This window comes from Botrytis porri, assembly GCF_014898465.1.
Source record: "Botrytis porri strain MUCL 3234 chromosome Unknown BPOR_017, whole genome shotgun sequence".
Taxonomy (NCBI): Eukaryota; Fungi; Ascomycota; class Leotiomycetes; order Helotiales; family Sclerotiniaceae; genus Botrytis; species Botrytis porri.
In genome coordinates, this window is record NW_024066091.1 from 204,652 (window position 1) to 230,041 (window position 25,390).

The following is a 25,390-nucleotide window of genomic DNA, read 5'->3' on the forward strand; positions in this document are numbered from 1 at the left end:
CAAAGGACAAATACTGTCATTATGGTCACAAAGACTTCCACGAGGTTTCTCCAAAAATTGTTTCAAACACACAAAGAGAGCTGAAGCAAGTCATTTTCCCCAAATGCGGTAAAATTGTAAATGAATTTAAAGTGACTGGGAGACTCAAGAACATGAAAACGAGGCTTGACCTATACAATGGGCTGATACTACCACTTTTTTTTTTTTTTTTTTTTTTTTTTTTGAAAAATTTAGGATGCATCACTCTCGTTGTCAGATACATCAAACTCTCTAGCCCTACCCACTTCCGTTTCTTCATCGTTTTTTATCTTTCCAAAGCCTTGGTTGAATGCAGCTTCTCGTGACGGGTAAGGCTCATGACATTTCGAGGAATGCAGCCTTGGAAAATACCTTCTATATGAGAAATATGCTAGAGAAATGCCAAGGATAGATCCACATGTTACATCATACACATCATGACTATAATATCGTTAGTTAATGTCATCGAAAATTAATGAAAGCGCAACTTACCGGTAATCTTCGCATCGACTAATCGCAATCATGGCAGCTCCAAGCAATGGGGCGAGGGCTAAGAGTACCCTCCCGAGATCAGTTCTAGGTCTGAACACATGTGTTTGTCCAGCAAAGAAAAATGCGAGATATCCAAGTCCAGCAAATGCAAAGGAAGAATGACCAGAAGGAAAACTTCTCCATCCATCATGCAATGTATGGTGATCTTTTTCCGAGCATACATGAATGGTTACCAACTTATTTTCTGGTGTTTCAGGCGTAGGCTTGCAGCGAGAGATAAGATCGGGACGAGGTCTCCCAACAGCATTTTTGATAACATCAGTAATAAAAGATGTGAGAACCAGTCCTATAAAGAAGCCCAACATAGTGACATGGGATTTGTGGAGGTTCGCTCTCGAAATTCCAAGCCAAACGGCCAAGGTTATGCATGGAATAAGTCCTGCATATATCAAATTCCATCCAACGGGTACTCTCTCCACCAAAGCATGTGGGTATTGAATATTGATGTTGTTTATGAAAAACATGCGGTGAAATGGCTCTTGAAGAAATTCGATCTGAATGAAGGGGGTTGATTAGAACTTGTACGTATATAAGAAGGGGAAAATGGACCAGGGGAATTACCAAAATATATGCCGTCAATAGCAATACAAAGCCAACATAATCTGGCGCATAACTTTTCTAGAATAGAAGTATTAGGAGAGTGAAAATACAAATGAAATAATGTGTTTGAATGGCTTTACCTCCCAGAAACGTGCTACTGCACCAATCCAACCGGGTTTTGAAGTCAATCCTCCATTATTCCGTCCGATTCGAGACATTCTTGCGACGCAGCGCAGCGGTAAAAGTCAGGTTCTTCTCATTGAAGGAGTATATATCAAAAAATTCACAGATTGTGCCAGAACGTTTGGTTTCGTGTTATGAACTGGGCAGTTCGTGAGAAGATGTACCTTGAAAGGCACGCGACCCACTTTCCTCAGCCTTGTCTGGCACGGGGGGATCTTCGGTTGTAAGCTACTATCTAATCAATGATTGTCTACCAAGTCCATCTACCATTGTTTGTTAAAACAAAAGTATTCAACTTTCGACAACTCCCCAACATTGGGAGAGCTTGACTTATCACACGTTTCGTCAATTATCTCAATTCCATGAAAGATAATCCTTGCCAAAATCAATCATGGCGGAACAACAGCAGCAGCAGCCAAACTTAATAGCACAGGTTTCCCCCGGTCCACCATTATTTTGGAAGCAATTTACTACCGATAATCTTGAACGGATAGAGAAGCTACGTGCGGAGAACTTTCCAAACTACAAGGTCGCCGACAGTTTATCTTATAAGCTTCCTCCTCGTATTCATGATGTTCCCGTCGAGTTACGATTTCTGCAACCCCCAGAACCACCAGCGACTGGACTCTACAGAACCTTTGGACAAATGCGACAAGTATGTTGAACGCGCTACTGAACATTGATCTGTCAAATTGAGGATGAGAAGTACTAATATCTTATGTCAGATTAAAAATGAACTTCCTCCTCTTGAAGAGGGCATTGAACAAATATATACACCACCTACCACGCCAACAGGAACCGGGAAGCATGAGGATCGCAAGTTAATTCTAAAACGATTCGCAAAGTCGTTGCTGTTGAATTTTTTAGAATTGGTTGGTACAATGAGTATCCATCCAGAACAGGTATGAGAGCCATTTCTCTCTCGCCAAAAACTATGCTGATTGAGACATCTATAGAGCCACGAAAAGATCGGGGATTTGCATACTATATTCGCCAATTTCCATCATCTGCTGAACGAATATCGACCATATCAAGCGCGAGAATCATTGATTGCAATGATGCAGGACCAATTAGACAAATCCAGGGCGGAGACTGAGGGCATCATGAAAATGAAGGAGAAGGTCGAAGGGATGCTAGAAGGGTTTATCGAGATCAAACTAGGAGATGAGGCAAATGCCAGTAGTCGAGAACATGAGAATGTAATAGAGGACGAAGGAAAAGATATTTGGGAGCAATTGGACCTGGAATTTGGTTGAAAGAATATTGTCCAGATGATTCGAGAAGCCCGGGATAGAACACAGCCATCCGCTAGTGCCATGCATCTAGGTGTCGCTGCCATATTCCGATAAGGGATTTTCGGACGAGACGCGTCTACTGAGGCGTTGTGAATTCCCTCTCGAAATATCATCTGAAAAACCGCATATAAATTCTACAATGGTAAGGCTTAGCCACCACAGCCTCACGGGCTATAACCGTTTCTGGTACAGACGAGTTGATCTCAAATGTTAGACGGCTTGCTATCCTGGTCGAACCCAAGCTCCACTGTTCATCCCCAAAAGAAGGCAGACCAGCACGGAGGTGGGAATCTACAGCCACTTGGCAGCTTTTGAGATCGAGTCGGACAGGATGTTTTTAATGCCACATAGTAAATAAAATTGATAAACGACACCCTTGAAACCCGAAACTTAACCAAGGTTCCATTCTCTGCAAGAAAGTCATAATGATTATCCGCTAATTGCGCCTCCACTATTACATCGTCCAAAATGACGATGAGCCAATTGCTAGGCGAGTTCCAAGCTTCCAAGATTCATGCCTAACAATTGACTTTCTTTGTGTCAAGCCACGTCTAGAATTATATATCAGATCATTCACTTCCCTCCTTGGCCCTTTCTTCCCAAGCACAGAAACACATTCAAAGATTCCAACCCCATTCAGAAATCTTGTCTACAACTATCAATCACAACGTTGATGTAAGTTATGATACTCCCCCGAATTTCTTACAGCTATGATATGATGCTAGCTGGTACCACATATGACGCCACAGCCGTCACAATCCAAGACATTCCCCTTATCAAGCTTGTATCGTCATCATAAATAATCAGGCACAAAACTGACAAACATTCCCACTGCAGACCCCAAAACCACACAAACTCAACCTCATCCTCAATCCAAGTCAAATAAAACAACTCAAAATGTGCACCTCAACCTCCACCGGCCTCGTCAACCGCAACGGTCCTGGCTCTGCAGCCTCATCCACCATCTCCGATATCGTGAAGGGTACCAGTACCACTGGAAAGACAAAGTGTCTGGAGTGTGATGGATATGAATGCTGTTGCATTCCTATTCCTTGCACCGTTATGTGAGGTGCTGGGAGAGAGTTGAGATTATGGGAATCGATGAAGGGCGGTGAACGACTTCTTTCTGAGATGCTAGGGAGGATTTTGGAATACCATATGGGGATGAGAGATTGCTTACGTGGATTTGGACTTTTACTGGTGTTTGGGAAATGGGAAGGAGAGATACACACGATTGCTGATATTATGAATAATGAATGGATATCTTTTTTCAACGTTGAGCTGTACTTCAAAATAAGTCTCTTGTCATCTATATTATGGATGTGTCTGCGTGGTGGTAATCTTTAGCATGGGATTACGACAAAGTATATTACATCTTTCTGTATAGACTGATAAGCAGTAAGCAAGGCTATTTTTTGTAATCCCCATGCTCAACTAGGTGCCTTATCGTCTCTAGGATGCTATGCTGACTTGTCAAATCATTTATTATTGCTCTTCCTTTTTGCACAGCTCCCACACACTGAACTTTCCAATCTTTCGGCTCAATCGTTTCTTGGTCACTCCCAACTCTCACACGATATCATGCACAGCAAGGCTATATTATGCAATAAAATACTAAAGAGGAAAGTATCAAACCATTATTATGAGGCGAAGCACATTCGCAAAGACGTCTGCCATAAATTGGTTCTATAAGAACATTGACGACTCGGCGTGTTGAGCAATATGCTCAATATATGATGCAGCTTTCGATGCCTTTTTAGTGTCGCTGTGTATCATTGTCCCCAAACTTGTTTTTGAAATATTAAAATTCATACTCTCAATTTCCCAAAGGACCGACCAAGAAGTCTTAAGATGGCTGAGGCTCTTGGTGTCGCCTCGAGTATTGCTGGTTTGGTATCACTGGCTGATACTGTTGTTCGACTGGGCTACAAATACATCAAAGATGTCAAAGATGCCGAGAAATCTGTTCGTAGCCTTGTTGAAGAAGTCAACAACCTTTCTGGTGTACTTCATAGTCTCGATAATGTGGCACAGGCACTGGAAGCGCAAGATACTTCGGTGCATAGCTCCAGCAAGATACAACATCTATATTCTTGTCAAATAACCCTAGAGAAAATCACAGACCAACTCGAGAAAGCTATACCAGAAGTAAAGTCAACATCTCAGAAGCTCAAGTGGCCATTCAAGAAAGCAGTGGTTTCAGAGTTGTTGAGAGAGATACAGAATCACAAATCTACGATGATCATGGCCTTAAATACTCAACAAATGTGACACATATCAGCCCCATTGTCGCCTTTTGCTCAACTAACTTCAGCAGGTCAACCTTGATTGAGATACTTGCCAACCAAGAACAACTTAAGAAGACCGTTGCTGACACAAATTCCAGTATGGAGGATGCTCGAGTAGAATGGCGCAGGTTGACTACGGGTGAGTTGTTGGTCCAGTGGAACCTGCTTGCATCTATGCTGACTATGATGAAGATGAGAGTCTAAGGGAGAAGCTCAATCTTTTAGGTACCATCGATGTCATGAAATGGCAAAATTCGAATGTTAGATTGAGACAACCTGGAACAGGCGTCTGGTTCACCGAGAGCAAGGAATTCGAGGATTGGGCATCTACAGACAATTCAAAGTTATGGATCTATGGAATACGTTTGTTCACAATCTAGCCTTCAATGTCTCAGATGAGTTCTGACAATCGTAGCCGGAGCCGGGAAAACAATTCTGATGTAAGTCGCGTATCTATGTTTATGTCAAAATTTGATTCAAAAGAAATTAGTATTGAATTGCGAATAGGGCATCTGTTATAAAAGAGATTGAACAAAGCCAGGATCCATCTCATGGTATGCAGACACATATTCCGAGATAAGGACTTGGACTGACACTCTGGAAAAGGAACTGCAATGTTCTATTGTGATTATAAGGATACTCAGACTCACGATCCGCGGACCATTCTGGGGTCTTTGGCGCGACAACTGATTCTTCAGCATGAACATGCTTTTACGCAACTGGAAGCTTTCTGTGAGAAGCACCATATGACGGAAAACACTCAAGGCTCAGCCACTACTGACGATTTTTGCGAATTTATCGTTGAATTATCAAGAAATTTCACCACTACTAGTATCGTAGTAGATGGTCTGGATGAGATGGCTGAAGATCGCGCAGAGGTCACAAGACTTCTTGAATCATTGGACAGGCCATCAGAAACGATCAAAACCCTCCTGGCGAGTCGCAATGAGGTGGATATTCGAATTGTATTGGAAGATTATCCCCGTGTTTCCATTGCGGCAAAAAGTGGTGACTTGCGACTTTATGTGCATTCTGAGATAGAGAAGCGAACGAAAGTCGGCAAGCTCCGTATTAAAGATCATAACCTAAAGGACCACATTGTCAAAGTGCTTACAGAGGGCGCTGATGGCATGTATGTTTCATACTCCATGTATCCTACACGTGAAGCTGAGTAGATCTAGGTTTTGGTGGGTTGCATGTCAGATGGACTACCTTTGCGAATGCAGTACGGATAGAGATCGTCGTGAAGCCTTACGCAAATTACCCCCAGATCTGCCCAAATCATATGAACGTATTCTTGACAGGGTCAATCGAAGCAGTAAAGAGAATCAAACCCTTGTCAGGCATACACTTCTTTGGGTGGTATACGCCCAAAGGCCGCTAATGATAACACAACTGCTCCAAGCACTTGCAGTAAGACCTGGTGATGAGACTTTCGAGAGGGAAAATATGACTACATTGGACGAACTCCTTAACTGGTGTAGTAGTCTCATTCGCCAAAAGTCTCAATCGGATGAGCTCGAACTTGCACACTTCACAGTGAAAGAATACCTCTTGAGCCTTTCCGAAGAATGTGGTCCAGGTATTTCACAGTACAGACTTTCAGGGGATCATGCTGAGATTGTGAGAATATGTTGTGACTTCTTAAGTCTTTCGGAATTCGATGGTTTGCCACTGCCAGTGACGGGTTTCAAGCAGGAGTTGACAGATTTCAATAAATTCTGGAAGGAATTCGAAGACAACTACTCGTTCATGAAATATGTTCTTGAATTCTGGTCTGTGCATGTTCATCGAAGTTCATGGAGTGAAATTTCAAATGAAGTCATACTTCTTTTTGATGAAACGAGAAGCAGTTACAGACTGTGGACATTTGGCTACTATCATTATACAATGTCAGGTTCTTGCAAGTGCACTGGATTGTTAAATTTCGATGATTTTCTACCAGCAGATCACCTGAATTGCGTGATAGGGTCATCAAGACCTTCTGCCCTTCACTGGGCTGCTATGGTGGCTTTGCCTGATATTTGCAACTCTCTCATCGATCGTGGAGCTGATTTAAATGCCCCAAGCGTTTTTGGCAATCCACTTGAGTGTGCGATACTGTGCAATAACGCAATATATGAGGACGCACAGCTGTTATGTGACCATGACCTTGTATATCATGAACACTGGAAATGGGATTCAAGGAAGAAGGTTATTAAACATTTGATCATGGCCGGTGCAGCTCTCGACAATATCGATGTCATAAAACTCCTCTTTCGACACTCATCTACATTCGCAGAGTGTCATGGCGAGTCGGATGCTGATCTATTCCAAGTCATATTTGACAAGAATCCGACCTTTTCCGTTGAGAGTCTGTTTGCATTTCTTCGAGGCATTTTCAGAGAAAGAAACATGATTGGCTATTATCCAGAAAGAGGAATACATTATAATAATGCTAGCCTATTCGTCGAATTACTAGCATGGGGGGCACGAACAAATTTCGCACATTTCGCAACGGATACATTCCCATTATTTTTCGCTATTGTTTATGATTGTTTAGCGATCTCGAATTACCCGCCGTCGATTCTTGAACCTTTTCTCGATATTAAATTTCTTGGAATATCACGGCATCACGGGATAGGTACGCATCCTATTTTACCGGCGCATTCCGGGGATTGTGTGACTCAACTCCGCAATTTAGCATTGGATTTTTTTCGAATTTCCAGAATGAATTCGCCAAACTCGCTGGAAAGGATGTTCTCAGAGGTACCATTATGTGGTGTGCCCCAAATAAGCCAATACATTTTTTAGATCAATAGATTGATGAACGACAACATTGTGTTAGATTTCAACTGGCAAAATGAAGAAGGGGACACCATTATTCACACAATTCTTCAACTTCAAGCAGCCTTTGCTGATGGACCGGCGTTGACGGTAATCTCAGAAAGCCCTTTTGCAACATGGAGCAAGTCTGACTGTCTGGAATGACTTAAGCATCACGCCGATATAGTTACTGATACGTCGCCGAGATTACAAAATGTCGAGCTTCGATGAATTATGGCAGCTGGGTGACATTTTAACCGCGTGTAACAACATCTTTGGCCTACCTAGAAAGTTACTTCATGCGGCAGCACACTCACCCAGTAAGATGGCTTATATCTTTGGCCGCTTGGCCAAGGAAGAAGACAAACACGAGAAACTTCTGCAGAATTTTTCGGCTCGTCATTTTACTGCGGGTTACATGAAGTGGCTATTCAGGCAGCACTTCGGAGTTGAGACACAGATAGATTTTATTTCGGTGTTTGATGAATGGAGTAGCGATGAAGGAAGCAGCGATGTCGGATCGTTTGGAGAGGCTGAACACGAAGCTGGCATCTAGATCAAAGAGAAAGGATATGGCGATAACGGCCCATCGATCGTAAGCGTGATTGAAAAAAACACATCTTCCACCCCAAAAGACATCCATAGCTCTTTACCGGTTGTAGAAAATCAAGATGATGGCTTATACGTTGTGAAACAATCGGAACGTGCGACTTCAGTGGCCAAGACTGAAAATGAACCCTCGAATAGACCTCTGGAAGAAAGACATGGGCCTTCAGCCATAGATGGAAAGAAACATTCGGATCTACATTTACTATCAGACAGCCACGACCCAGCAGATTTTGGGAGGCTACAATTATTGTTAGCACATCATCCCGACTTAGAAATCCGTAATCACCAGGATTTCACACCACTTGCCATCGCCATTCGATCTAAGAATTTGCGTGCCATGTTTGCTTTACTTATCTCGGGCGCAAATATAGAAGCTCATCTCAGCCACAGGCAGACCTACTTGCATCTGGCCTGCTGTCTAGGGAATGAAGAAGCTGTGTGGGCACTGCTTTCTGCTGGTGCCGATACTTCCCCAAAAGACGATTACGGGCATACTGCAGAGGATCTCGCCGGTATTATTGGTCGTTCTGATATCGTCGATTTATTGCTTGGGCAAGGTGACGATGGCTCTTGGACAGGATATCAATATAGCGAATATTGCACCAACGAATCTCTTGACAAGGGTTTATTCAACGGCGATGAATCTGACATCTCAGATTCTGGTCAACTTCCCCCATTATCAACATCTCAAGACCTTGCTTTCCGTCCCAAATCAAGCCAATCTACCTCAAAGCTTGGAGAGTAAGCCGTTCGATTCAGCAGCCGCAGCTAAGCACTATTCATGAATGCTATGGACGAAATCTCTGATTATCTGCGACTCGGTTGTAGGTTGGGAATCGAAACTCTTCCAGACACACTGGTATAATATAGAATGAGGGATGAAGATCAGCTAGCGGACAGGTAGTTGGTCGTCTTAAGATTTCGAGAAACAATGATGGATCAAACTCCCCGGTTGTACGGAATTTTTTGAAAAATAGACAACATGCATGCCATGCTTAGAAATACAGTCGATTTTCTGCTTCTCCTTTAGTATAAAGTCTTGGAGTTATATTCACGCAATCTATCGATTCAAATACTAGAGCACCAACAATGGGTGTACGGATTCGTAAGACTTCATCAAAGTGAGAAAATTAAATCCTAATATCGTTTGATTTCGATAAAACCCCAAATCCGATCACTTGATTCATAACGAGTACTTCTATAAAGGTTTGAAGCTTTTGAAGCAATGATGCAAAAGTTATCTTCAAATTCACGTCTCACAAATCCGTGCACGTGCCCAAGACAAATCTTTCCTGTCTCTCGTGCGAACGACTTCTACCGACTTTACTCCTGAGCAAAAGGTGGGACCAAACGGGTTTATCAATAAATACATTAGTGACCGTTGAGTCCCGAGCATCCGAAGTTCTCAGGGCAATACTTTGTACTACAAAGACTATATGAGCAAGCGATATAAATCTTACTCTTACTAAAAGCTTTTCATATTTATAGAATTTATTATTGCTTTAAACGAATTGAATAGATAATAAACTATTCCTTTTCAAAATTCATTAATTGAAGCTTTTACTTGCTTTTTATTAACTTTAAGAATTTCATAACATTTAAAGTTTTTAAAGCTTTTTATAGATTCTAATTAGACTTATCCTCTAAGCCGCTAGTGACGGCCGGGTCCGCTTACAATGCTTTATCAGCGAATCAAAGTAATATGATCTGAGAGGTTTTGAAATCATAAATTATATTTGTTTTGAAATCATAAATTATATTTGTTTTGAAAATGAAATTTAATAGGGTTTAAAAACATTTAATAATTTTTCTCAAAAATAAAATATATAAATCTATAATTTACCTTTCGATTGTTACTATTTTAATAATTTTTAACCTTAAATTCAAGCTAAATAATTCTTATTCTCGCACGGACCACATTTCCTAACCGTAACTAATAATTTAGAGGATAATAGAGATTCGAATTCAAATTCCAATTAAAAGTAATAATGTTGAAAAAAAAGTGTAAAGATTTTGGATAAAATATAACTTTTACAAAACTTCCACCAGATAGATTTTACCATATAAGTTTTCAATCAATAATGTGATTTGATTTGTTCAAAGGCCTAAAATGAGGACACATTTAGGTGCGTTTTACATTACTTACCCCCTCAACCATTGTAGTTTGAAATCTATTTTTACATCGATCGACATCAACACGAAGTACTTCGTAGATATTAAGAGCTTGACTATCCTAGAAGAGAAAACCCTCAATCCAACGGGTATTCAAAGAATCTTATTTCGAAGATTCTTCTTCTTATGTATTGATTCTCTTGGCTCGTAAACGAAGCTTAAATGCATGACAGGACATCATGGAGAAATGATCCTCAACTTGGCTTTTTTTTTTCAGAATTCCTAAACACGACCCTTGATGCTTATGGCCCACCTTCAATTTCGGATATCGATATTTTCAAGGAAGATGATGTTGGCCATAGCAAACAAAATTGCGTGTACGGTCGAACAACCTCGTATCGATCCACCTGAAAATATGGATCTCACGAGGTTGGGCTTTTGGAATAAATACATTTGATATGCAGTTCCCCCCCCGTAAAACTCCACAACTTGTAACCCTTTATTCTTTTCACATGTTCAAACGTCAGAGTATTCCCTTATGGGGACTGTGGTTTTGGTGTTTGTCGTTACAGTCGAGGAATGCAAGTGCGAAGTCATCGAAGTATCAGGATTTGAATGAACAGTATGGTGGTGCGTTGACGGATTCCGGGGCTTATTTGTATGGGTCGAATAAATGGGGGGATGATGGGAGTGGAAGTCAGAATATGACTGTATGTTTTGGATCTCCAATCCGAAGTTTGCGATTGAATGTTGCGGGAATTTGAGATTAATTTTGGCTTCTCATAGGTTCTTTTGGCAGATGACAATGGCGCAAGTTTTAATGCGACCTGGATGTGGGAAAAGAATATCGAATATGTATGTTCCCATCCCATCTAAGCTCATCGCCACTCTGAGAACTTCAACCCTAACTTTCCTCAGGTCCACGCCTATCCCAACGTCGGCTACCAATCCATCCAACTCCCCACGACAGTGAGCAACGTCGACTCCTTCCACCTCAGCGGCAGCTGGTCCGTCTTCCCCGTCGCCTCACCCACCGCTTCAAATATGACCACTGCCCTCAGTGCCATCGCCTGCAAAGCCGACATTGCCCTCGACATGTTCCTCGACGCGAATAACGTCTCCTCAACCAACGCATCCCTAGCCACACACGAAGTCATGGTCTGGCAATCCGTTTGGGGCGGCGTCTGGCCAATCGGATACTACGATCCTCCTACCGGCGCTCCGGAGTACAATCTATCTGGCATCACTTATCAATTATTCACCGGACGCAATCAGCAAGGACAAAAACAAGCCGTGTTTTCGTGGGTTCCAACTGTATATCAGGAATCGATCAATGCGGATGTTTTTGAGCTTGTCAAAGAATTGGTCTCGATTGGAAATATTACGAATGATATGTATCTCGGACTGATACAATTTGGATCCGAGACGGTTCATGCGAGCGAGCCGGTGGAGTTGCAGATGAAGGATATTGATATGAGTATAGGGGTGAGTAGTAGTAGGACGGCGAGTCCGACAGCAACGAGTACGAGTAAAGGGGGGGCGGATAGATTTCAGGCGCAAATTACAAATTTTGCGGTGCCCGCTGCGCTGGGGTTGGGGGTTATGCTGGGGATTTAAATGTGTAATATTAGATAGCTGTTTTTTAATTACGACTTCATATGAATATGAGTAATGTTTTATTCTCTTAAGTGTTTGAGGATTGCGGCTCGCGGCTCGGTAGAGGTGTGGCACATGCATGCGACGAGTGACTAGTGACATCAATTCATGCAGCTAAGCTTTTAGGTTTTTAAATAATATAATTTGTTTCCTTTTATCCCTTTGTTTACTTGCACCCAAAGATATTTTTTAACGCCATGCTAAATCATACCTCAGTAAACGAACAAAAAAGAAACGGAAACCTCAAGATCTCAACTCATATCCAGGATGCTTTCTCCTCAAGTGTCTAAGCAAATGATCCGATCTCGCAAACCCCTTTTTGCAATCCTCCATAGGACAAATAGGTTTTGACACCGACTCAGAGCCCGAGGAACCGACGTCCTTGTGCTTGGCTGCGATGTGGCGCGTCATATCTCTGCGTCGGGCTGTGCGGTGCGGACAGAGTGTGCAGGCATGAGGAAGGGTGTGGAGGGGTTTGTGTTTACTGGAGGAGTAGTTAGTGAGTATTTGGAGCGGAGAGGAATGGAGATGGAAGATCTGGAGTGAGAATATAGATGAAAGGACATACTTGAATTCGAATCGCTTAGAAAATATTTTGGAGCAAATTATGCACGTGTATTCATTCTGGGTACTTGGTGGTGAATTGGATGTGGAGCGATCACTTGAGGGTGTAGTTGAGTTGGAGTTGGTTCGAGATGTTGAGATGGAAGTGTTGGTGTTGGAATATTGTGTGGGGGATGACATGATTTCAGAGTTGCTTGAAATAGGAGATAGTGTGGTGGAAGATATTGAGGGGAGGTGAACTCCAGTGGACGAACTTATATATAGCGAAGATTGCATTGGATCCCAGACAGTATTGTCTAGTATCGGTGGGTTAGTGGCCCAGTCGATGGGATAAGACTCATAAGCTTGTTGGGCCTCCGAGTGGTTGGAAGTCTCTGAGAATGGATCGCAATGAATATCGTTGGCGAGAAGTTCGGTACTGGTGATCTGAAGAATTGGACCAATGGAATAATCGATTGATGACAGTGAATTTGTAATAATTTCGTCCATATCCATAGGTGATATGGATAAGAGGTTATCGAGATCGTCCAAATTTGCTAAGTCCAATGTCCCATTCGAATTGTTCCAGTTTGGTACAGACAGCACTCCTAGCTCGTTCGCAGCATAAACGCCACTATTATAGCATTCTCCACCAAAGTTAGTCTCTGATGGGTATTGTAAGTTATCTCCATTAGCATTGGAAGTGGTCTGCGATGACTCGGAGTTTAATGAAGTCCCATCCAGCCAGTCTTGATTCCACTCCAAACCAATAGCGTTTATGTCTATGTCAGCCCCCCATGCGAATTCAGTGTAGGCGTATGGAATTCGGTCGGCATTTTGAGGCCAAGACGGCGAGTTTGAGCTGCTCTCTGTGTCATCCATGATTGGTAATATGGGGGTCTCTGTCGATGGTTGTACTTTGTTCGTTTTGGACAGCTTGTCGGCCTTTTAAAAGATGTGCAGACGGAGCAAGCGATTTTGAAATGAGTTTATCGGTCAAATATGCAGTTTTAAGACGTACATCGGTCATGTCCAAAAGAACCATCGAATTGTTGTCAAACCCGTCCATAATGAGGATGTCAAATCTTTGCAGTAACTCGCGGCCAAAGCGCAAGGTTGATTGCGAAAACTGAGGATGATAATGGCTATGACATTGATCATTCCTGTGACATCGACAAGTTCGATACTCCCAGGTGACTCGTTTAAAATCACCGAGGAGTATTAGATGCTGATACACTCGCTTCGAGGTATGAATTCCGGTGAAAACAAAAACAAAATGTGGTGAATGAAATAAAAAGTCGTTGGTTTCTTTCGAGGAAGTCGACGGTGTACCACCTTTAGGCGACAATCTGTCGGAGAGCAAGGCTCCCGGGGTCGAAGAGAAAGTACTGAAACATAAAACCAGGACCGTAAAAGGAAATTTAGCGAATAAAAGAATAGTCGGGAAATGATAGCTCTGGGAGCTACATATTGATATGACAGTGCCCGCGGCTATCGAAGAAGTTGGAGAAGTTATAAAGCGGTATCCCCCCGCGCGCTCCAATCGGGAAAACAGTTAATGCAAAGGCTTTGAACGTCATCATCTGGTAGACGAATCATCCGCTCTGAAGTGAAGACAGCGCTGTCCAAATCGAACTTTGCCATCTTGATGCCCTCGACATGAACCATTGGATTCTTTGCGAATGAAGAAAAGGCGCTACTCAGTCCTAGGACCCAAGTAAGCGCGTCACCTTCATCAAAGTCAGGCCGGATGGATGGAGCTGGTTTATAACCAAAAACTCCTGGGCTAAAGCCTTCCATATCAATAGTACTGCGAGGAGTTAGGATACATAAAACTATTCAAGGTAACCATTTAAGGCATCTTTAATTCTTGAGGAACAATGTAAAACTCACGATGTGATTAACTTGGAAGGGAAATAAGTATGGGGGCAGCAAGGCCAAAATCTTTGGTTTTGCTTTAGACGTTTCAAGCGACAGTAAAGGGGAGATAAGTTAGGTGAACACGAAAATGAAGAGAAAGTTTTATGGAATGAGGTCTGACAGACAAGGTAGTTTTGTATCCCATTCAAATTTGGAGGCCCTCCATTGTCATGAGCCATGCGCCGCGTTGACCCACAATAGATTCCAGCCCAGGCGAGATATGAGCTCCTATTGGTTAACCTCTGCATTGGTCGTACTGCGGCGAGCTAAAAGGGGAAAATAGTAAGCAAGTCTAATTAATCCATTAATGATTGGCTATCTAGGTGTTTATATGGGGCTATCATCTTCATTCATCACGCCTCATAATAATTTCAATGCCTCCAGAGTACCTAGATAGTCAACAATGATTCTGCCGCCCTGCTCAATCATCTAGTCTCTAGAACATAACCATCGATGGAGAGTTGAGGCTCGCTTCAAAAGATCAGTCAAAAATGCTTTATATACTTTGCTAATGAGAGACAAACAATATGCTCTCTCGCTATGGTCTATAATTCCTGGCAGTTCTATATAAACTATTTCCTGCTTTTAAGGCTGTGGCTTTCAGAGCTGCTAATTTTCATCCTTGTGAATATGATTACATAGGTGGATTGCAGTCAACGAGAAAATCCCGCGTAGCATGGAAATTCAGAGCGTCCTTTAAAAGCACCAACGCTGGCGGTTTCTGCCACTCGTGCGCCACTTTCTTCAAACCCGTATTAAAGCGTTTTCTCTCTTTCTCTACATCGAAGAAAATCGTCCCAGTGCCTGGAATGTGACCGTCTTGTATCTCGATTCCGGGTGGCTCTGTAATGAGCTGTGTATCTTTGTCGGGAGGCGCAAGAGTCTCTCGGTGTAAATGTCTGACAATTTCATTTTTATCATTTCTAGCAGGATAGTCCCTCAGGTTCCGGCACAATCGTTCGTAAATGGCCTTCTCCTCATTAACCTTCTCCTCACGTTCGCACGGTTGCTTTGAATCATGTCGATTATGACCCTTCTTTACCCTTGTCACCTGCAAGCAGTATTTGAAGTAATCGCGTGCTAAACAAGCAAACGTCACTTTGGTAAACCTTCTTAATTGAAAACGCCATTTATCTTCCTCTCTAGGAGAATCTGGAAGCTTATCGCTAACTTGAAGGGCCCTAAAGTCGATAGCTGACCAAAAATCACTGAAGACGTAGTACAATTGGTCATCGGTCACGGAGTTGTAGAAGAATGTCTCCAATTGGAAGTGATTCGCTATCGATCTACATCTTCGTTTAAACTCTTCGCTCATAATATTTCCCAGCACAATCATAGATGTGATTGCTCGGGCTCGTTCTATCGTTCGTTCTCCGATGTCGTTCACAAACATTTCCATTGATCTTTTGTAGTTCTCGAAAACTCGGTGGTAGGGCCTTTTTCCAACACGAGGAGGAGAGGTTGCTCTGAGTTCTTTGGCGGGCAAATAATGGTAGCGAAAGTATAGAAACTTCGTCATGTTAATTGCGGGTATCGGTAAATTCGTTCTCATATCAATGAGATCAAAACGAGGTGGAGTAAATGGAACCTCATTGATGAGATCAGTGTTGTGACCGATGTATGAGCCTATGAATATGTGGGATGAGGTTGACTGACAAAGCGACGATGAGTAATGCAAACAGCTATTGGAAGATAGAATGTTATAAATTACCTGACTGAGAGAGCTCACTGATCTTAATCTCGGCTGCCTCCAGGCAGCCGGGTGATCTGCCGGTGAAGCTCCGCGTCCAGTTAAGACATAGAGATAGGTTGCTCGAAAATCTTCATCATCCTGGATCAATTTGCCATAAATACACCGAAGCTCCTTTTCTAAAGACTTTTCGGCCAAAAAGATTTTAATTGGCATCGACATGACTGCACTCCTCTGGTTAGAGAAGTATGGCAGTCAAAAACGACGAGTGATTTCAACAATATAATCATACAGTGGAGTGAAAATGCAGTAAAGGATATAGACGACGATGGATGCACGAATGAAGCCGATCATAAAAGCAAGAATAATATCTTTATACATCTAGAATTTTATGACACGTATGATACAAAAATGAATGTCAAAGACAGGTAATGGTATCCAGACGAGGCTTGAAATCTCCTGATTTGGAGAGTTGGAAATAAGCGAATGAGACGGATCAATGAATTTTGTATTTAGAAATAAGAGTGAAGGGAAATCCAAAAGAGAATTAGATCATGAGTTTTTATGGTATGTAAGATAGAGAGATGAAAGTTTAGGAGAGGAAACGAATGTGTACCCAAGTTTATATGGAAACAGAAGGGGAAGGAAGATTTGCAATAGCTAGTTTATTCGATTTCTATTCTGAATGAAGCGGAAAGAGCAACTTTGCTTTCTCTTCTTGCCTCACTCGACTTTCTATTTAGCGATGAACATATGACATCTGTCCTGTAACATCCTATTCATTTCACAATAAATTATGTGATCTACCAACAACCCATTCGTATAACTTCATAAATTCATCATCCAATCCGTATGAATGTACCCGCATTCACTTTGATCCGGCCATTAGGCAAAAAAACACGACTTTTGTCCATACCCATCATACTTTTGCCAACAAATTAGATGTTTGCGTGCATAGCCAAAACTGTGACGACAACCATGTCCCATGTCGTCGGCCTTGTATATCCCACGCGACAATTTTTAGTGCTGAGCGACTTCCGAACTCGATTATCAGATGATCATTGACCATACTGACAATCTTCGATGTTTGAGCCATAGTTTGACTTTTTCATCTTCCAAATAATCTGAACATCCCACACGAACTTCAACTTAAGTGAAATAGCAAAGGATGATTGAAAAGCCTCCACCCCTTCTACGCTTTACTCAATGTTTGACAGTGAGGATCTGGTAGATCTCCTTTCATCCCCAACCTTCCACAAAATATTCCCCTTACAACAACCCCACCACACAAACCACCAATCCAACTCCAACATTAACCCACACCATATCCACCTTTACACCTCTCCCGGAGCCTGAGTTCCCTGTAGCGGCTTTTGCAGCATTTGAAGATCCGGGACCAACCGCCGAAGCAGCAAGTGTATAGCCCGGTAACGAAGCTACCGTTGATCCAGCCTCCACAGCTGATACTGAGGCTACAGAAAGAGAGGAGGCATAAGAAGCGAGTGCGGCTTGGATTTCCATTGATTGAGATGCGGATTGAGAGGCATTGAGGGTAGTTTTTGCGGTGGGTGTTGGGGCTGGAGTAGACGTTGGAACTGCATCTGAAGAAGGAGTCTGCCTGGCCTAGCGAGAGTTTGTTAATAATTTTCGGAATGTAAATGGCAATTTATATTTACCTCTATATCAACTGCAATAGAAGATGTAAAAAGAGCCGCGACAGCAAGTATAGTCAATCTGGAAATCGGAAAATACATGGTTGCGTTCTTGTCTTACTAGAAGAATGAAAATTCAGCAACAGAAAGACGGAGAAGTGTTTCTTATAGATATCAAATCTACTTAAAACGAAAAGACTCGACCGTCTGATGTACCAGGTAACGTGTACCTGCTTTATTGCGTGTTTCATGATAATATGTGGTTCTGTTCTATATATATTGTAATGACGTTAAAACTTCGCCGTGATGGTATGATCGTCTGGATGGATCGTCAACATTATTAATCACAAAACCATTCTACAAAAACGGTGAGATACAAGTCACCATTCATCTCAAAATACAGAAAAACAGTTACCAAATCCATATCTATATCTATATTTATTCCAAGATATATGTCAAATGTCAAACGTCAGATCGCAATAGGCTACAACTACGCGCTGTGTTACTTGATAATCAGTACCTAGGGTGTCTCACCCAAGTATGTTTCATGATTCGTTCATTTTCCCTCAAGCATGTTTCGGGAACGTTTTATCCGTTATTCCACGTGAAATTGAGTGGATATGATAGAGGGGTCGAGCCCTTAGGTTCACTCTAGTCCCCCTCGCTCGGAGTCAAAAGATATGGAAGAAGTCCCTGCAGGGTGGAATTCCGATCGAATTTCGACATTGAAAAAGATGGCTTTCCCAAAAATTTGACAAAAAAAGAATACAATGGCAAAAGACTGGTGATGAGAGTGGGATTCGAACCCACGCCTATTACTAGACCAGGAGACTGTAACATTCTTTAGATAAGAGTTGAATACCTTAACCTGGCGCCTTAGACCAACTCGGCCATCTCACCTTTGAACAGATTAGATCCGTTTGATGAATAAATTGTCGCCGTTTTAAACTATATTTAATAAAGCGCAAAGGTGGGATGAGTGAAAACTTTCGATGTTCGGGTAGTTCTGTGATTGGTGCGCTTGTGGGAGTATTATGTAAGCAAACACTGAACACAGCCACTCAAGTTAAGTTACATAGGTATTTAAGGTAAGCTTTCCGAAGGGTCTAATTTCATCTAGATCCGCTATTGAACCCTCATTTATTATAGATAGGACTTCGAAAAGCATTCAACATGTCAAGATGATGGTTACACAAGTTAACCTGCAAACCAGCGTTTGATATCAAACATTTTGAAAGACTACACTGTCCTTGTTATTTCACTTCTTACAAGTATTTCCTGAATGCCGAGCACATGATACTACAAACCTACGAATACAGACTGTTGGACCTTCGTAGCGATAAGTTCTTCGTTCTGGGAGCTGACTGCTTTTTTTACAAATTAACTAATCGCAAAGTTCACTTCTGGTAACAAAATTCCAATTCCATTCCAAATCCCAAGCAAAACTCTATATACATATACATGGTATCATATCTCAAATCACAAAGCATCCCAAAATAAACTTCTCAATCGTCCCCAACAACAGGTCTTCCACCTCCTCCAGCTCCAGCAACCGGTCTTCCCCCACCAAACCATCCTCCCATGCTCCCTCCCATGCTCCCTCCCATGCTCCCTCCCACTACTGGTCTTCCTGGCCCAACCCCTGGTGGAGGTCCAGGACCCCCAACAACAGGTCTTCCCGCTCCTCCCACTCCCACAACAGGTCTACCTCTTCCTGCTCCACCAATAACCGGTCTTCCTATCCCCGGTGGCGGCAGAGGAGGTCGTGGTGAACTTGTGGAATTCGATTCCGATTCCGACACTGAACTCGAAGAATAATCACTATAAAAAACTGTTCTCCTCGAAAGTCTAAATATAAAAAATGCAACGAGTATTAATGCGAATACGAGGAGAATCACTATGAGAGCTATCGCATCGTTCTCTTTCATTTTTGTGATTTGTGAGGAGTGGTACGGGATTCGGCTGGAGTTTGTAAGTCGGGTATGTGAGGGTGATGCGAAGGGCTGTTTTTTTTTTCGAGGACTCGAGAGAGGACTCGATGTGTGATTAGCTCGGAGCGACTGAAAGAAACTGTCAGATAAAATACTAAGAAATAGAAATTTCCAAGTGGAATGCATTTTTGTTCATACGATTGAAGAAGTACCTCAACACCAAGTGATTGAGCACTGTTCTTGACATCAGTAGAAATGCTGATCAACAATCCGCAAGCTTTGGCAATACTGCGAACAATTTCAATTTGAGGTTTCGATTATCGATGATTTTATATAATTTTCGTATAAGTATACAAAACCGAGATGATTCGAGAATATCGATGATCGGAGCCAACAATGGACAATTATGTCAACATCAGAAAATAAACTAAATTTCGAGAAGCTAGCTATTCAAGATGTAAACAAAAACAATTCCTTCAGCTAGATGACAAAGCCTTGCATAAGGGGTAACACCAGGGTAGTCTTCCCAGGATCATGGTAACGCCCTTCGGAGAACCAAAAACTTTAGGACCTATCATATTTCTGAAATGGTTCCGTGGGAGTACAAATTCATAACTCGAGCGGCTGGACAACATACAAATATTACTTTTTTGAAGCAACATCCCGCCAGCCACTATATCGCTTTTTGACTCTTTGGCTTCGCCTTGAGGTAACGAGAATTTCTCACTCATGTTCATTTTTCTATTAAAAGCTCGAGAATTTGTTCAACTTAATTATATTCGCAAGACCTTTTCAACCCTTTACTTGATGGCGATGATCCATATGCTTACATCAATTCAAACATATACCCATTTTCCACAGATCACTCCCAGCCGCGAACCACGAAATGAAGAAAATTAAGCAAATCTCTACAAAAATTCTTTCGTAGCTTCATATCGCTGATCACCATATAATAAAGCAAATGTGATGCTTCCGGAATGAATAGCCGTCTCTATTTTGTAAGGGATTCGATAGAACGCCTGGTGACCAACTCCGGTCTTTCTAGGAAAACTATCTGCTGGTATGCCGCTAATATCTGCGTGGATTTTAACGAGCTCGGAAACATCTAGAATATGATTAGCCTTACTCAGGAGTGGAAGAGTAGGTCCTCACGTTTCCTGTCCAGATGCACTGGTGCTTGATCTTTTTCACTGACAAGTATCCTTGTTTCTATAAATGTTGGGCTTCCGTCTAGGACAGGCTTCTCCCAGAAGAATGGCTGTTGTGTCACGACTGGTTTTGTGTCTTCGACGTTTGTGTTCTACGATCAAAATGAGAAGTTATCAGATTGTCATCGAAAAAAATGACATACCTTTTGAATAAACCACTGCATACATGGCACAACATAGCCAGATGAGTAAGGGCTTGGTTCCCTAGAAATTTTCTAATCAGCACTCTGGAAAGATGGTTGGAATTCCGGGGACAAACTTCAAGTTTTCGTCATGCACACCTGGAATGAAAGTATCATAGGCCATGGTACCATAATGCCTGCGAGCTACTCTCGAGTCAATTCCGAAACTTCCGATGGCATAAGGATGTCCAGGATCCTTCTTCGAAAGCCCACTGATCAAAGCTCCTTTGACAATCGCCGTATCGCTACACAAGGTCAGCTTTTTCATGATTTAATTGTCAAGTAGTAGACATACCCATTTGCTACCCTTCTCACTTCAATACTCGTGCCAACGACATCTTGAATTCTAGTGCGCAAATACTCACTCGAGCCAAATCCACCAGCCATAAGAACGGCAGTAACAGGTCTAGCAGTTTTACGAATCTGTGTTATCACCAATGATATAACATCTTGAATCACGGGCTCAAAGACGTTTTTGATTTCTTCTCCTGACAGTCTGAGCTTGTTTCGGTGAATACCCAATTCTGGTTTATTCAAGCCACGAGCGGGAATGAAAAAATGTTGGCTTATGTCTCCATCGAAATTTTTCTTGATATCATCTTCGAAAAACTTCAGAGCATCAGTTTGGTATTCTTCATCCCAATCTGGGTAATTGGCGAACTTGTCAGATAGGTGTTTGGCGAAAATTCGGTTGAGAAATATGCTCCCACAAAGTCCACCCTCTCCACGCGCAGCTTCGCGGAGTCTGGGTACCGGTTGCAGTTTTGAGATGGTGTAAGAAACCAAATCCACGGTTCTGAGAAATTCGACTGTTAGCTTGACAGTTGTTGCGCTGACAAGGAGACGAATAGTGCCGACTTACCCCCCACCAGCATCACAGAGAATGAACGTCTCATTTTTCTTCAAAAACGTCGTTGGCATATTAGTTAAAGCATAAATACCCGCAGCTTCAGGCTCTGTTATGATTTGTACATGATCACCCATTCCAGCTTGTTTTGCACACTCCTGGGTTCGGCCTTGAGCCTTATCATCCCAAACAGCAGGGACGGTAATGATATATTCTATTGATATTCTTGAGAACACCGATGGACCGTACGTGTTAGCCATATTTGTTTCGGAATGAATCCTCAAACTTCTCAAGTAATGGATTACCACTCCCTCCTTATCATCTGTGGAACGTGCGATCAAGGAGTTGGTACTCGGATAATCCTTTGCAAGACCTTTGCCTTCACCACTCGGGTGAAGACCAAGCTTAAACCACTCATATCTGGGGTCATTTCCTCTAATTTGGTAGCCCCACAGATACTCGGGGCGGTAAAGTAGTGTTCTTTGAAAAGATTCTTAGCTTATGATTCACAATCAGAAGTTGAGTGCTCTGAGTTACGAAGTTACTCACGTTGGGGCTTTATTGTGGCTAGCACCATCTCCAGGCCAGTTTTGGACTAGATTGTGATCGTTGGGCTAGAAATCAAAACGTTAGCCTAATATGTCTTCTTGGCTAGCATTTTCACCCATGACATGCATACCTTATCTTTTAGAGCCCAACAAAGACCAGAAAATGTAGTCCCTTGTGGAGTTAGCTGACTTCATCGGTCAAATACAGAAGATCTACGTACCAAAGTCCACTGCAATCAGTACTTCCAATTTATCGCTCAAATCCGACATGCTTACAAGATAAATAAAAAGTGATAGCAAGAGTAGGCACGATAGTGGTACTATTTGAGCGAAATGTTGGCCTCTAAGACTCCTGATAATCCATTGATTTGAGGCTCTGCGGGATCTATTATGAAGGGCTGATCAGCCCCTTCGTATTTCGTTATGACACTAATGGTAGGCGTTTCCAGCCGTGGTAGTACTCGCAAGCACACATGGAGGTGCTCTTCAATGCTAAATCCTCAACAGTGCTGATGTGACCCTTTCCGTGTACGCCACAGGCAATCAAGCATAATAGGTCGTGTGAGATTCATACGACTTGCCGTCTGCCCCTCTTTTTTTTTGCTAATTACCACAAGCCTTTCTGTGCTGATTTACTGACCGAGTGCGAAAGGCAGCCAACACAATCACTGAGAATTATTGCTATTTGAAACATATCATGGGTGCGTTGGCATGTTGCGGCTGAGGGAGGTCGCACAGCATACACCTAAACACGAAATTTTTACGCTTTCTTGAGTGCGTGAAGCAGGCTCGACAAACATTGCAAAATATCTTCAACACAAGCAATTCATCTTAATACAAAATGAACGATTCGGACTCTGATGACTCCGAAAACGCCAACCTCAAGAAAGAAAATGAGGAATTGAGAAGAGAGTTGAAAGCATCAACATTACATCTAGCCACGCTGGCACACAAAGAGTACCAGGTACCCGATGGATCGATTAGAGAAGATTATCAGAAAATCTGTCGAGCGTTTGAGACATGGATTGATTACGCGTCCTCTAACGAGTCCGGCGACTTCAGGAGTGACTTCAGAGATGCTCTCCAGTCTGAAGAAAAGACTCATGCATTGAGAGCTATTGGCATTGAATACCAACCTCCAGCGGCCTCGGACCCCAAACTAGACTACCTGAAGAGTTTAGACATGCTTCATTACTTCATTCTGTCGCTCTTAATTGGAAAATACGTCTTTAATGAAATTTTGAGAAGGAAATATCCAGTTGGCGTTACCGAATCTCAAGAGGATACGTTGCTTGGTATTGAGAAGGAGATGATTAAGATGGGAAAAGGTAGGAAGCTCGTCTTCACTTAGTATCACAGTTGACATACTAATTGATACATTGGGCAGCAAAATCAAAGATCAGCCAATGGAAAGCAGATTCGTTGACTGCGTTATGTGCTTCCAGAGAGTACAAAGATGAACAGTCGAAAGAAATCTCTCATCTACAAAATGATCTCGAGGAAGAAATGTCTTTCTGGTGTGACTTCGGCGATTCTTCAAGATCAAAAGCTCGACTTCGAAGCGAAATCTTGGAACCTGCTGTCAAACTTCATTTGGAGATGCAATGTTCAACCCAAAGTTATGAGATTTTCGACGAGCCTAGGCGTAGCTCTAGCAAGGGAGAATATTCACAAGATCTCGTGAAGGAAATTTCAACGTGGAAAACAATGACCAGTGACGGCACCGAAGATGTTTTTCAGTGCGTTTACCCTGGCGTGATGGTGCAAAGTATGGAAACTGAAGATGAGTCGGTGCTGGTAGAACCCATTATGGCTGTCTATAAGAAAAACTTCTGGCCACAAGCAAAACGATCAACGACATCTTCCTCCATGAAATCCTCTTCGCGCGTAGACAATTCGATGAAAGGACCACGAAACTCCAAGCATCAGAAGATATCAACTAGCGCTTCGAAAAATTTGATTGGCTATTTTCGTAATCCCTTTACTGGAAGTAGCGGTCGAAAGTCCGGAGATGATCGACAGTCTCCTGAGCGTAAGTCACCAAGAAGGCGTCGCTCACTGGAGTCATCATCCTCGCGGCCTAATCGACGTGCGTCTCGAGATACAAGTTCAAAACAAGTTCAAATTATATCATCGGGCCATGATCAAACAATAAGCTATCAGGATTTAAGTCAGCCTCTACAAGATTGGAAAATGGCAGTGCACGGGTCTTCCACTACTTATACTCGTGTATTGACGGCTAATCCACACGAAAACAATGAATATTTCGTAGAAGTCGAGCCTGAAGAGATGTATACTGCAAGTCCTGAGCAATCGAGCGTTGCTTATTATGGTAGAGCTAGTGTACCGGATGAAGCGTAGATTAGGAAGCCCACTGGAGACGAGATATGCCTCGTCTAAGGATACAGCAAGGGACAGAGCAATGTCGGAGAGGACTAGTTAAGTTCAGTACCCCCACTTTTCGGCCACCCCTCTTTTCGGCCACCTCATAAAATATATATATACAATTTTAAACTTCAATAATTCAACAACTATTCAACTACAATACAATCTTCTATAGTATCAGTTTCATATATACTATCGGAGTCCACTCTATTAATTTTATGATCATCGGCTTCGATTTGAGCCTGGTATATAGCCTTAATTCCAGAAAACTTCGAATTTGGGCTAGTGTTAACCTTCCTCTTTTTTTAGGTATAACACATTCTAATTTGTGTTCTAATTCCTTTATTCGACGCTTAGACTTCATAATTTCATAGTCCTTAGTATCAAATGCTTTTTGGATCTTTCGAAAGAGTAATCGACGAGCGT

At 42.3% G+C, this 25,390-nt stretch overlaps 13 protein-coding genes across 13 annotated transcripts; 6 read left to right on the plus strand and 7 right to left on the minus strand.

Annotated features, from left to right (window-relative positions):
• Positions 1 to 230: 230 nt before the first annotated feature.
• Positions 231 to 1,328, minus strand: EAF01_010594 (uncharacterized protein; the record flags this gene model as incomplete). Its single annotated transcript, XM_038918851.1, has 4 exons — positions 231 to 459; positions 511 to 1,064; positions 1,132 to 1,188; positions 1,251 to 1,328. 4 exons carry the CDS (start codon positions 1,326 to 1,328, stop codon positions 231 to 233), a joined length of 918 nt encoding a protein of 305 aa, XP_038765554.1.
• Positions 1,329 to 1,684: 356 nt separating this feature from the next.
• EAF01_010595 (uncharacterized protein) lies at positions 1,685 to 2,549 on the plus strand (the record flags this gene model as incomplete). The annotated part of the gene is made up of 3 exons (XM_038918852.1): positions 1,685 to 1,948; positions 2,019 to 2,195; positions 2,250 to 2,549. 3 exons carry the CDS (start codon positions 1,685 to 1,687, stop codon positions 2,547 to 2,549), a joined length of 741 nt encoding a protein of 246 aa, XP_038765555.1.
• A 178-nt stretch (positions 2,550 to 2,727) lies between these two features.
• EAF01_010596 (uncharacterized protein) lies at positions 2,728 to 3,656 on the plus strand (the record flags this gene model as incomplete). The annotated part of the gene is made up of 4 exons (XM_038918853.1): positions 2,728 to 2,730; positions 2,803 to 2,938; positions 3,229 to 3,263; positions 3,426 to 3,656. The coding sequence occupies 4 exons, from the start codon at positions 2,728 to 2,730 to the stop codon at positions 3,654 to 3,656; spliced, it is 405 nt and encodes a 134-aa protein (XP_038765556.1).
• A 450-nt stretch (positions 3,657 to 4,106) lies between these two features.
• EAF01_010597 (uncharacterized protein) lies at positions 4,107 to 7,669 on the plus strand (the record flags this gene model as incomplete). Its single annotated transcript, XM_038918854.1, has 7 exons — positions 4,107 to 4,855; positions 4,903 to 5,015; positions 5,069 to 5,239; positions 5,292 to 5,316; positions 5,384 to 5,430; positions 5,483 to 6,008; positions 6,058 to 7,669. The coding sequence occupies exons 1-7, from the start codon at positions 4,440 to 4,442 to the stop codon at positions 7,667 to 7,669; spliced, it is 2,910 nt and encodes a 969-aa protein (XP_038765557.1). The 5' UTR covers positions 4,107 to 4,439.
• Positions 7,670 to 7,895: 226 nt separating this feature from the next.
• EAF01_010598 (uncharacterized protein) lies at positions 7,896 to 8,237 on the plus strand (the record flags this gene model as incomplete). Its single annotated transcript, XM_038918855.1, has 1 exon — positions 7,896 to 8,237. One exon carries the CDS (start codon positions 7,896 to 7,898, stop codon positions 8,235 to 8,237), a length of 342 nt encoding a protein of 113 aa, XP_038765558.1.
• Positions 8,238 to 10,914: 2,677 nt separating this feature from the next.
• EAF01_010599 (uncharacterized protein) lies at positions 10,915 to 12,019 on the plus strand (the record flags this gene model as incomplete). Its single annotated transcript, XM_038918856.1, has 3 exons — positions 10,915 to 11,112; positions 11,189 to 11,257; positions 11,321 to 12,019. The coding sequence occupies 3 exons, from the start codon at positions 10,915 to 10,917 to the stop codon at positions 12,017 to 12,019; spliced, it is 966 nt and encodes a 321-aa protein (XP_038765559.1).
• A 282-nt stretch (positions 12,020 to 12,301) lies between these two features.
• EAF01_010600 (uncharacterized protein) lies at positions 12,302 to 13,483 on the minus strand (the record flags this gene model as incomplete). Its single annotated transcript, XM_038918857.1, has 2 exons — positions 12,302 to 12,542; positions 12,627 to 13,483. The coding sequence occupies 2 exons, from the start codon at positions 13,481 to 13,483 to the stop codon at positions 12,302 to 12,304; spliced, it is 1,098 nt and encodes a 365-aa protein (XP_038765560.1).
• Positions 13,484 to 14,113: 630 nt separating this feature from the next.
• EAF01_010601 (uncharacterized protein) lies at positions 14,114 to 14,769 on the minus strand (the record flags this gene model as incomplete). The annotated part of the gene is made up of 2 exons (XM_038918858.1): positions 14,114 to 14,411; positions 14,495 to 14,769. 2 exons carry the CDS (start codon positions 14,767 to 14,769, stop codon positions 14,114 to 14,116), a joined length of 573 nt encoding a protein of 190 aa, XP_038765561.1.
• Positions 14,770 to 15,155: 386 nt separating this feature from the next.
• EAF01_010602 (uncharacterized protein) lies at positions 15,156 to 16,433 on the minus strand (the record flags this gene model as incomplete). The annotated part of the gene is made up of 1 exon (XM_038918859.1): positions 15,156 to 16,433. One exon carries the CDS (start codon positions 16,431 to 16,433, stop codon positions 15,156 to 15,158), a length of 1,278 nt encoding a protein of 425 aa, XP_038765562.1.
• A 1,047-nt stretch (positions 16,434 to 17,480) lies between these two features.
• EAF01_010603 (uncharacterized protein) lies at positions 17,481 to 17,965 on the minus strand (the record flags this gene model as incomplete). Its single annotated transcript, XM_038918860.1, has 2 exons — positions 17,481 to 17,834; positions 17,888 to 17,965. 2 exons carry the CDS (start codon positions 17,963 to 17,965, stop codon positions 17,481 to 17,483), a joined length of 432 nt encoding a protein of 143 aa, XP_038765563.1.
• A 1,403-nt stretch (positions 17,966 to 19,368) lies between these two features.
• EAF01_010604 (uncharacterized protein) lies at positions 19,369 to 19,791 on the minus strand (the record flags this gene model as incomplete). Its single annotated transcript, XM_038918861.1, has 1 exon — positions 19,369 to 19,791. The coding sequence occupies one exon, from the start codon at positions 19,789 to 19,791 to the stop codon at positions 19,369 to 19,371; it is 423 nt and encodes a 140-aa protein (XP_038765564.1).
• An 869-nt stretch (positions 19,792 to 20,660) lies between these two features.
• Positions 20,661 to 22,849, minus strand: EAF01_010605 (uncharacterized protein; the record flags this gene model as incomplete). Its single annotated transcript, XM_038918862.1, has 9 exons — positions 20,661 to 20,899; positions 20,947 to 21,094; positions 21,146 to 21,206; positions 21,262 to 21,429; positions 21,480 to 21,980; positions 22,047 to 22,511; positions 22,581 to 22,645; positions 22,711 to 22,751; positions 22,801 to 22,849. 9 exons carry the CDS (start codon positions 22,847 to 22,849, stop codon positions 20,703 to 20,705), a joined length of 1,695 nt encoding a protein of 564 aa, XP_038765565.1. The 3' UTR covers positions 20,661 to 20,702.
• A 571-nt stretch (positions 22,850 to 23,420) lies between these two features.
• Positions 23,421 to 25,372, plus strand: EAF01_010606 (uncharacterized protein; the record flags this gene model as incomplete). Its single annotated transcript, XM_038918863.1, has 3 exons — positions 23,421 to 23,907; positions 23,967 to 25,209; positions 25,274 to 25,372. 2 exons carry the CDS (start codon positions 23,421 to 23,423, stop codon positions 24,938 to 24,940), a joined length of 1,461 nt encoding a protein of 486 aa, XP_038765566.1. The 3' UTR covers positions 24,941 to 25,209; positions 25,274 to 25,372.
• Positions 25,373 to 25,390: the final 18 nt, after the last annotated feature.